The 11,096-nt window shown below is 29.8% G+C and overlaps 1 protein-coding gene across 1 annotated transcript; it reads right to left on the bottom strand.

The window, feature by feature from the left end:
* Nucleotides 1–3,474: 3,474 nt before the first annotated feature.
* LOC126657304 (uncharacterized) lies at nt 3,475–10,810 on the bottom strand. Its single transcript, XM_056103708.1, has 2 exons — nt 10,051–10,810; nt 3,475–3,727 (listed from the first exon to the last, which is right to left on the bottom strand). The coding sequence occupies exons 1-2, from the start codon at nt 10,700–10,702 to the stop codon at nt 3,690–3,692; spliced, it is 690 nt and encodes a 229-aa protein (XP_055959683.1). The 5' UTR covers nt 10,703–10,810; the 3' UTR covers nt 3,475–3,689.
* Between the last annotated feature and the right edge of the window lie 286 nt (nt 10,811–11,096).

Here is an 11,096-nt window from a genome sequence, read left to right as displayed (position 1 = left end):
AGTTGAACCTTAATTGTTGGATTCCTCTTATATCCTTGCAAATTCTATGAATTTCAATAAATAACAACTTATGTTATGTGTCCTTAATAGCAAGTCTAAGAGTTTTTATGGTGTCTTTTTGTTATGTTCCATTTATACCCTTATCTATCCTTTATGTCTAATACTAATTATGCTGTCCTTGGTGAAAAAAATATGTTGGTCCCACATATTGATTATCTTTTTATTCATTTTATACCCTTTTTAATTCAATATACCAAATACAAATCATATTACCTTGATGGAAAAAAAAATCATCACATAAACCAACAAAAATAGGAAACCGACAAAATATATTTCTCTAAAAAAAGACATTTTACCCTAATTTTCTCTCTTTTTACCCCATTCCACCACCTCTAAACATTTTTGTTGACACATGATGTCTATAATTTTTATGCAGTGCATATATAATTTGATGATTTTTATCCTAAGTAATATGAGGTTTATTTTAATTCATGATTCAAATTTGGATAATGAAAATAAAATATAGAATAGTAATTGTAATTAATTGTTTAAAATTAGCATTAAAAAATGGAGAAAGTATAGTTAACAACAGGTGATGTTGATTATTTTTTTCGTTAAAAGCAGTTTTTTGTGGACTACTATTCGCCGCCCCAAATTACTATCCACCGTCCAACTTTTGACTGAAATGCCCCTAACATAATCTCAATTCAAAAACAAAAAAAACAAAAATCCTCTCAACTCAATAATCTCTCAAACTCAACCTAAAATTTCCGACGATAACTGGAGCCGATTTATATCGAAATCGACGAGAGATAAAAAACGGGGACCTCCGGTAATTAATTTTATTTCGTTTTTAATTGTTTTAATAAAAAAATTTATTTTTTAAGGGACATCGCCCGACGATGGCGATAGCCCTGTGCACCATCGCTTGGCGATGGCGATGGTGCAGAGGGACAATCGTCCCCGAGGGACGATTGTCCCAGTGGTGATGGCCCTTAAAAAAAATAAAAAAAAAATTCTTTTTTATTAAAACAATTGAAAACGAAACAAAATTAATTACCGGAGGTCCCCGTTTTTTATCTCTCGTCGATTCCGACATAAATCGGCTCCGGCTATCGTTGGAATTTAGGTTGAGTTTGAGAGATTTTTGAGTTGAGAGGATTTTTTTTTTTAATTGAAATTATGTTAGGGGCATTTCAGTCAAAAGTTGGGCGGTGTATAGTAATTTGGAGCGGCGAATAGTAAACCCCTTTTTTTTTGAAGAAAATAAACTGGAAAATTATAGTTAGAGAAAAAAATTAAAAAAAATATTTATTTTATTATGATTGTTATTGCTGTTAAATTTATGTCTCTACTTATGCAACTTTAATACTAATGATGCTTAATTACTATATTAAAATATATATTTTTAATTTCAAATTTCTTTAACCGTTATTTTTCCGATGAAAAATGGCTCAGTCCGAAGCGAAGCGAGGGTTTTTTTCTAGTATGATACTAAAACTTGAAGTTTACAATTTTTCAAAAAGTTTACATATTATTCTTAAAAAGAAAACAAATTATATATTCAAAGATTGTTGCTTTATGAATGTCGAAAATGGAATATGATTGTATCATTACATTTATATAAATTACACGTATTTAAATAATTATATGTATTTCATAATACATCAAAATCTCTTGCTCTTATTTAGTATTTTGAACAAAGGGCCAATACGCCTCCTAAACTTGTGACACGATGTCATCTAATCCAATTTATATTTTTTTGACCAACTAATCTCAAAACTCTTCATTTTTGGATCAAATAACCTCATAATTGTATTTTTAAAAATGCGTAAAATACAAATCGGAGATGAGCAATGCAAAAAAGTAATTAGATATTTTCCTAAATGTTGCGATATAATTATCTTAAATCTGTTTTTTTAAATAAAAATATAAATTATGAGGTTATTTGACCCAAAAATGAAGAGTTTTTGGGTTAGTTGGTCAAAAAAGTATAAATTGAATTAGATGACCCCGCGTCACAAGTTTAGAGGGCGCGTTGCCTTTTGTTTTTAGTATTTTTATTAAGATTCCGCAATATCTATTAAAATATCAACATTTTCCTTAAAAATGAAAAAATAAGCTTAAAATAATCTATATTTTTAGATAAATACAATGGCGGACTAAGAAGCACGGAAACTTCGATAAAGTTGCGTTTCCCGTTTCGGAAACGTTTCGGAAACCGGAAACTCTTGGACACCCGTACGAAACGTTTCGGGCCGTTTCTGTAAATAATAAAAATTAAAATTTATAAAAAATTTAAAATTATTACCCACAAATAAAAAAATCTAACTAGTTACCCATAAATTTTACATTCGCATTGCCCACAATACAACAAATATACTTATTTGTGTTGAATTGTATTATATTTTTTATATATTTATAAAATTTTAAATATTTAGTACATTAAATTGAATTATTTTGTTAATTATCATAAATATTTAAATAATATTTTTATAAATATATCCCTAAATTTTTGTTATTTACACGTTTCCCTCACGTTTCGTGTCCTTCATTTTGAAAAAATTTCGTTTCCCCGTGTCCGTTTCGTATCGTTTCCGTTTCCCGTTTCCGTTTCCGTGCTACTTAGGTGGCGGATGCACCTTGATAAGGGTGGGGTCCATGGACCCCCATCCTTTTTGGAAGGAAAAAAATTACCTACATATGTATATATATTTAATAAATTCATTAATTTACACTATATCTATTAGTTGTAATCAAAATTACTTCAAAATTACTTAGGGAGTAATTTTAAATATTTTTTTTGCTAAATTAGATATTATAAAATAATAAAATCATCAATTAAACCATTCATAATTCGTCTATTAAACTATTAAATACATTTTTTTTTACAAAATTATCCTTCTTTTATAAATAAAAGAGATATGAATTTATCATAAATAAGGGTGATTTTGTCATAACAAAAAGATTTACTTTGTCCTTATCAAATCTTGCTCTGGAAATAGCACCACCCTAAAATAAATAAATAATCAATATTTTTTTAAAACTTTAAATTATTGTATGTGTCAAATTTGAAATGTAAAATCCTCATTGAAAAGAAATGTACAATGTAAATTATTAAATTTGAATTAAAATTCTAAGGAAAAGTATACAATTTATATAAAAAAAATCTTATTTTGTATTTAGATATGAAATATAAATATAAAAACTACACTAATTTCTATGTATTATTTGCTAAATACTATTAAATCTCAAAAGTGTATATTTATTTAATCATTTAATTTCAATAGTTAATTATGAAAAGATATTATAAAAATATAATAATTTATCAGTTTCTTAATTATTTGATTCGGAACACAAACAAACTTATATATGTGATGTAATTGATAACGTTATACATTAGAAAGTATAAATTGAATAGTGTGAATAGGTGTAAGTATTAAATATTTTCATAAAATAAAAATACCTCGAAAATAATTATAAAGGGTGTTATTTTTATATTATTTAATTGAAAATATATTAATTTTTATTATATATATGGACCCCACCGTCCAACATTTCTGGATCCGCCACTGGATAAATAGTTACTAATTTGATCCTAACCATATAAATTAATCAAGCATGACTTAATTAATTTTTATTAAAACATGAAAAGGTCTTAATTTATCCGACGTAACCATATCAGATGCTCAGGCTAAACAATCTTCATCAACTAGACGGTGGAGGGCTGCAATTAATTGGAAAATAGAAAGGGTTAGTTCTTAATCTGCAGAATATTATGCTTCATTATTTATCTAAAACAAGCATATCAAATCAGGGGCGGAACTAGGGAGGGTCGAAGAGGGTCATCCGATCCTCCTCGCCGAAAAAAATTAAAAAAATATATTTTTTTTAGAAATGTTTCTTGTAGGAGGCGGTTATAACCGCCCCTATGTGTGGTAGAGACGGTTTTGTTCTTGTAGGGGCGGTTTTACAAAATAACATATTTGCACCTATTTACTGCCGTTTATTTTTCTAAATGGCCGAACGTAAAAATTTCGACCCTCCTAATTGGGAGTCCTAGTTCCGCCATTGTATCAAATGCACGAGAGGTTCTACAGGGATATTAAACTCCCTGGGTCACTAGAGTTACTTCGAATTACATAATGATCATTAAACTTGATTTTGTTACAAAATGGTCACTGAACTATATACCTTTTGTTACAAAGGGGTGTCACTCATATAAAACGCAACATTTTTGCTTACATGGCAAGCTTTAATTACAAAAAGGTACATAGTTTAGTGACCTTTTTGCAATAAAAAGTATAATTCAATGACTTTTTTGTAATTCATGAAAAGTTTAGTATTCTTTTTGTAATAATTTAAGCATGAAAACGATGCATTTTATATGGGTGACACCCTTTTGTAATAAAAAGTATAGTTCAGTGACCATTTTGTAACAAAATGATGTTTAGTGATCATTATGTAATTTGAAATAACTCTAATGACCCAGGAAGTTTAATATCCGGCTCTACAGATAATAAATGACACTCTCTCCATTTCAATGAAGTTGGTTATTTTTTTATGGGTTAATATAAAGGCCACACTTGGTTAGGGGTAAGTTCACTAAATAAGTTTAACTTTTCAGAAAATAGTATATTTTTATTATTTGGTTCATTTTTGTCATTCTACTTCCCAGGAAGTTAAAGGGTTGACTTCCTTTTAACTAGAGAAATAATTTTTCTAACGAAACCTAAGTAAATTCTACTTCCCTAGTTAAGTTAATTAAAATACGATTATAATCCTATATTTGATTAGTTAATTTAGTTATTGAAGGTAATATTGTCTTTATATTTTAATTAATTAAAAATAAAATACAACTTTCCGGGAAGTTATTAAGTGAACCAAGCAATAAATATATCGATTTTCTCCACACTAACTTACTTAGTAATTAATTTCCCGGAAAATATACTTGTAATACCCCGTATAATTTTAAAAACCTTCCGATAAATTCCCGGTATAAATTCGGATTGTTTCCGGGTTTCGATGTTTCGATTGTGGTTCGAGTAAAGTTGGTTTGGTTAAAAGCTTTAATTAGGTCTTAAAAAGGGGGAAAAAAATAAAAAAAAAATTATATATTGTTTTGCCTAAGGGTCTCAAACGAGACCCTTAAACAAAACAATAGGTCTCGTACGAGAACAAGAGTCTCGTACGAGACCCTGCACAATTCTTTGTGTCTCGTACGAGACCTTGGTTGGCTGCGTGCAGCCGGAGCCCTTCCTTCCCCCTATTTAACCAACTCTTTCACGTTTCTTTCAATTCTTCTAACCTAAACCTTCCTCTTCTAAACACCATCAGCCGCCACCCTCACAGGAACAATCTAAACTTCATCTTCATCATTCAAATAATCCCAATTGGGTAAGCTCTTCACCTATGCTCTTTATGTTATATACGATATCGTCTCCCGCTCGTAACTCATGGTGTTCATTGTTTAGCTTGCGTATTAACATGACTTCACGTCCAAACCGATTCATATTGTCTCCGGAATCACTGAGCTTCGTTATAATACAAGTCGGTACGTAAATCTCTTGGCTTGAGTTGCGATTACGGTTACGTGTTGTGAGTTTCATTACTGTCGAATAGTTTTTGATTTCTATCTTGTTATTTTAGCCTTATCGGGTTGTTCTTCGTCGATTCTTGTCGATCCGACAATCTCTACGAACCTCACGTTTTGAAATCGATAACGGTACGTTAAAATTCTTCGTTCTACACATTACGGTTCACTGTAACCTTACTCCGTTTTTCTGCCGATTGCTTAGGCTTTGAGTTCTTGATGTCGTGCTTGATTGTTAGGCCTTGAATTGGTGTTTATTGTTTGAGAGTCATTGATGTGTTTGTGATTAAGAGTTCAAGATTTGGTTATGTCAAGAAGTTGCCCGTATGTGTTGAGTTGATATGGCAGTAGAATATAGGATTTGGTTTTGATAATCTGTTAATCAATCAAAAGTGATGGTTAAATGGCGAATATGGTCACCACTCATTTTTGCTTAATCTTGATAAATCCTTTAAATTATTTCCATTTTGTTTCGATAATAACTTTGATTTTAAATATACAATTTGTACACGTTTTATCTTTATAACTTAAATTAATATAATTACTCGGGTAATTATATGTACTTTTAATTGTAATGTCAATTTGGCAAAATTACGGTTTAGCCCCTAAAATTTCTAAAAGACTTATTCGAGTTAAGTTTTATCTATTGGATAACTTTTGGATTTTTGATTGAATTATAAATTAGTAAATTGAGATCGAATAATTTATTTGATTTCAGATATAAAATTGGCTAAAGTGCAGTTTAGTCCCTAATTGGCTAAATTACAGTTTAGTCTCTAATTGGCTAAAATACAGTTTAGCCCCTAAACTTTTATAAACTTAAAATGGTTAGATTTTTTTGTTGTAACTTGGGTTACTTGAAATTGAAGTTATTGAGTTCTGCTTTTAAAATGGATTATTATTTTATCGAATTATTTTATAAATATAAACTCGGGTTTATATTTGATAAACGTTTTGAGTCGGGTTAGACTTGGGTCACCCGACAAGTGATTTAGCTTGGTAGTTATTGGTAACTCGGCTAACCCACTATTTGGAAATTAATTATTATTTAAAGATTATTAAATAATATTTGTAAATCGGATGTTAAGCGAGAACTCAATAAACTTGTTTTAATTGGGCTTTATTACCTATTGGGTATTTTTGTGTTGTTCTGGATTGTTGTATTCGGACGTGTTATTTGTGCTAATCCTATGTGGTGTCTAGTACTCTCTAGAGTTAGGGTCTGTTTTAATAATTATTTTATTTGTCTGGACCCGTCTACTGTTCGTGCCTCATAGGCGAACCAGGATTAGTTGCTTGCCGGTTATCACGTGAATTAGCAAGCAGTGAGTTTGTACTTACTATTTACCGCTTTATTAAGTAAATTGTTATTTTAATATTAAATATATATACTGTACGTATATTTCGAACTGTTTTTATATTATGGCTGTTAGTTGGAACATGCTACCTAATAGGCATCATTAGGATTGCATGCGCACCAGTATTGATCTTGGTAAGGTAAATATTGAAATGTGGTAACTCGGTGTGAGCATAGCTCTCGGGACCAGGTAGAGTAACTCGATGTAGCTCAGCTCTCGGGACTCTGGTATAAGTGTGGTCAGTGGTAACTCGGTGTAGCTCAGCTCTCGGGACCAGACCTATTGAATTATGTTTATATTTAGAATTGTGGTTTAGGGTTCCAACTATTATTCGTAATATCGTTATTTAATGTTTTACATGGTTTTAAAGGTTTTCCACTTAATAAATGTAAATAGTGGTATAAACTCATCTCAGTATATCTGACCCCGTTGTTTTTCCAATTTTTCCCAGGGTTATGATCTGAGAGAGTCTGGTGATCTCCGCTTTTACTTTTCTTTGGAGGTTCCATTTATTTTAGTAGAACTATCAACTATTTTATTCTTAGACCGCAGTAGTTGACTAGACGTCTTTATTTTATTTTAGTTGTTGTCGGATTGGTCCGACTGGATTATTATTGCTTTGGCATGGTATATTATTATTCAGAATTATTTAAGTTATGCCTAATAATTATTCAGTATTGGAAAGCATGTTATATTTAATTGATAAATATTATAACTGCTAGAATTAGACTGGAGTCTCGGTTGCCTCCGAGCATTGGTTTTCTGCAGGTTTAATTGAATTGTATGATATAAGAAAGGCTAGCTACGGGTGTCGGTACTACATTACCCATATCCAGCGCCGGTCGCGATTCATGAAAATGGGTCGTGACAATACTTCCCAAGAATTATACTCTTTTGAACCAAGTGAGTCAAAATCACCATCTTTATACGTTTTTTTTAGGGTTAATTACATATAAAATCACCACCTTTACACGAATTTTCAAAAATAACACGACCTTTAAAACGTGTCAATGCAGGGCATCACCTTTCATTTCTTTTCAAAAATAACATGGGCACGTTTTTTGATAAAATTTTGCTGACTTGGACACCCGATAAGAGTGCCACGTGTCACGCCACGTCAGCAAAAATGCCACTAAAAATGTGCCCGTGTTATTTTTGAAAAGAAATGAAAGGTGGTGCCCTGAATTGCCACGTTTTAAAGGTCGAGTTATTTTTGCAATTTCGTGTAAAGGTGGTGATTTTATATGTAATTAACCCTTTTTTTTATTTCAATCACGTCCTTTAAAAAGTGTTAAATAAAATCACAATCTTTCATTTTTTTTGCTATCTATCACCGATGAAAAAATACAGTGTCTTTCTCTTTTCAAATAAATGTCATAACCTGACTAAGGTCCTAATTATCACAAAAAATATCTTTTTCTTACTCTTTTATGTTTATTCTAGTTGTCGACTCAATAAAGATACATCAAATTTTCACATTCGTAATAAATTTGCAAGAAAATGAAAGGTGGTGATTTTATTTATCAATTTTTAAAACACGTAATTAAAAAATAAAAACATGTAAAAATAGTGATTTGATATGAAATCAACCTTTTTTATTATCATAAAATTTAAAAAATACGACCAATGTTATAAATTTTTATATTATTTTATTATTTTCCTACCATATTCTTATTTAATATAGCCACTAATTTTTATTTCCTTAATTATATATTTCTAATCCTAGCAATAAATAGTACTCTATCATTGAATTTTAACTAAGAACAATATTAAAGTTCTAATTTTAAAAATGATTAGTTTATAAATGAAGAGTTTCAGACAAAAAAATGGACAATTCAATTGAGATGTGGAGTAGATAATTATTTATCTTATAAATTTACATTTTTGAATAATATTTGTAATATAAAATATATAATTTCGTCCACCTAAGAATTTATATTTGTTTTTTAAAAAATTAATAAAATACATTTCCTTTTATATTTTTGTTTCTTTCTCATCTTATAAAATTCCTTTTAGTCCGCTACTTATTAGATGCAATTAGAAGTGAAAAATGGTTGTTCAATTAAAAATCGATCGATTTGACCAAAATTAAATTAACCAAATTATTTTATCTCGCTAACAAAATCGACCGAATTAACTAAAATCAAACTAACCCAAATCTAAAGAAATAAAATCGAACCGACCGACAGTTACACTGATATAAAATAGGCTTAAATATATCAAAAATCATCAATTTTTGCGTGTTTTGCATATTTAATATAAACTTTTAATTTTGGTAAAAAAATACACAAACTTTTCATTTTTTGCAATTAAGATCATGTTTGCGTTTTCTTTGAAAATTAATATCTTTTTACATCCAAAATGGTGATAGTGTCTTAATTGCAAAAATTAAACAGGTCTTATATTTTCTTGTCAAAATTAAAAATTTATATTAAATATGCAAAAACACATGAAAGTTGGTCATTTTTAGTGCATTTAGGCCTATAAATATATAAAAAAATGTTATCAAGAATTGATGTTTTCACTGAGCATGACTCCTCATTCGAAAGCTATGAAGAAATAAGATCTTGCTCATGAGCGAATTATAATTTTTCTTTTAGTTTTAGAAGCATTTTTCGAAGAAGAAAATGCTCAAATCGAAAACTTTTGAAATAATAAACAACAAAATATTATTTTTTTTATGCGGTTATTTGGATCATCGTTTTATTTGTTTATATTTTAATAGCTGAACTTTAACGGAAGATTAATATAGCAATTCAAGCTGAAAATTGCTTATGCAGCAAAAGACACATCATAAATTTTTATTGCCACATAAACATTTTTCAACCTGAATTGTTATAGTAAGCTTTTGTTGGTGTAAAATGAAAGTTAAGTTGCTAAAGTGTAACAAATAAAAGGACGATAACCGTTTTGTAGATAACTTATAATGATCTTAAAAAATTTATTTAACCTGTAATTTTTAATAAAAAGAGCTACAAATATAAAATTTCGAGATTCTAAAAAAATTTCCAAAAAAAAACGTGTCAAAACATAAAACATGACAAATTTCCGTGCAACATAGTTCACATCAACATAAAGGAACTTGTTTTTCATTCTAACCTGTCTTAGGAGGTGGAATACCATTGATCTCCTTAGGCACAAACAGAACCCAATCAGGAAATATAACATCTTCATTATTCAGAAAACTGTTCATATTCAATATACCAGTTGTAGTAGATGATAATCTGGTAGCAATATTAGATATAGTATCGTGTAGCTGAACAGTAAAAGTCACCACAATTTGCGACTCACTTTCTACACAACCGCACAAAAGATGCACAGCCACTTTATTTCCTGTAACAAATGTAATATTTTCATTTCCAATTTCCCAAGCTTGACCGCTATAAACCCGATCCGAAACGCTAAGAAACGTATCGTTTTCTTTGACTGTGTAGATTGTATCGTAGAAGTAAGCTTTGGTTCCATTGACAGTAGCACATGAACATGGAACTGTTACTAGGTAGTCTTGTTTGTCTGCGTTTTGGATCGGAGCGATTTGGGTGACGTTTACAGAGTAAAAAGAAGCGATTTGCTCGATTAGTAGACCTTTGTTGATATGATATAACGATGCATTGCATTTGTTGAGATGTTCGGAGCAGGTAAAAGGGTGCAAGTTCGGGTCATTGAAGGCTAAAATTTGAACTAGTAAGGTTAATAACAATAGAAATGAAGAGATTATGAAACTGTGTAGGAGATTATGATTAGAAGACATATTTTCTTGTTTCAGGACATGGGATCAAGAGGCAATAATTCTTTTTCAGGAGAGGGAAAAAAATAAGGAGAAGAAAGATTGGAATTAGCCATTAATGATAGTTTTCTCTCTTTGTTATTACATGTTTGTCATATTATATCTTTGGCAAAATGATTTTTTATATTCATAATTTTGACTATTTTATTGAATATATATCTAAAATATATTTGTACATCTTAATCCGCTAGTTTTGTGAAATGGAATAAGTGTATCCAAACCCTAAATTATACCTATTTTCAAAATTTATTATTATTAGGCTTAATCACCAAAAAATGCCAAACCTATCCGTTTTGTGTCAATTATAGCCAAACCTTTAAAAATCACCAAATTTAGCCAAACCTTATATGTTCTGTTT

Source organism: Mercurialis annua, linkage group LG7, assembly GCF_937616625.2.
Source record: "Mercurialis annua linkage group LG7, ddMerAnnu1.2, whole genome shotgun sequence".
Lineage (NCBI taxonomy): Eukaryota > Viridiplantae > Streptophyta > Magnoliopsida > Malpighiales > Euphorbiaceae > Mercurialis > Mercurialis annua.
Note: the sequence above shows the minus strand (reverse complement) of the source record. Positions and strands in the feature narration are given on the sequence as shown.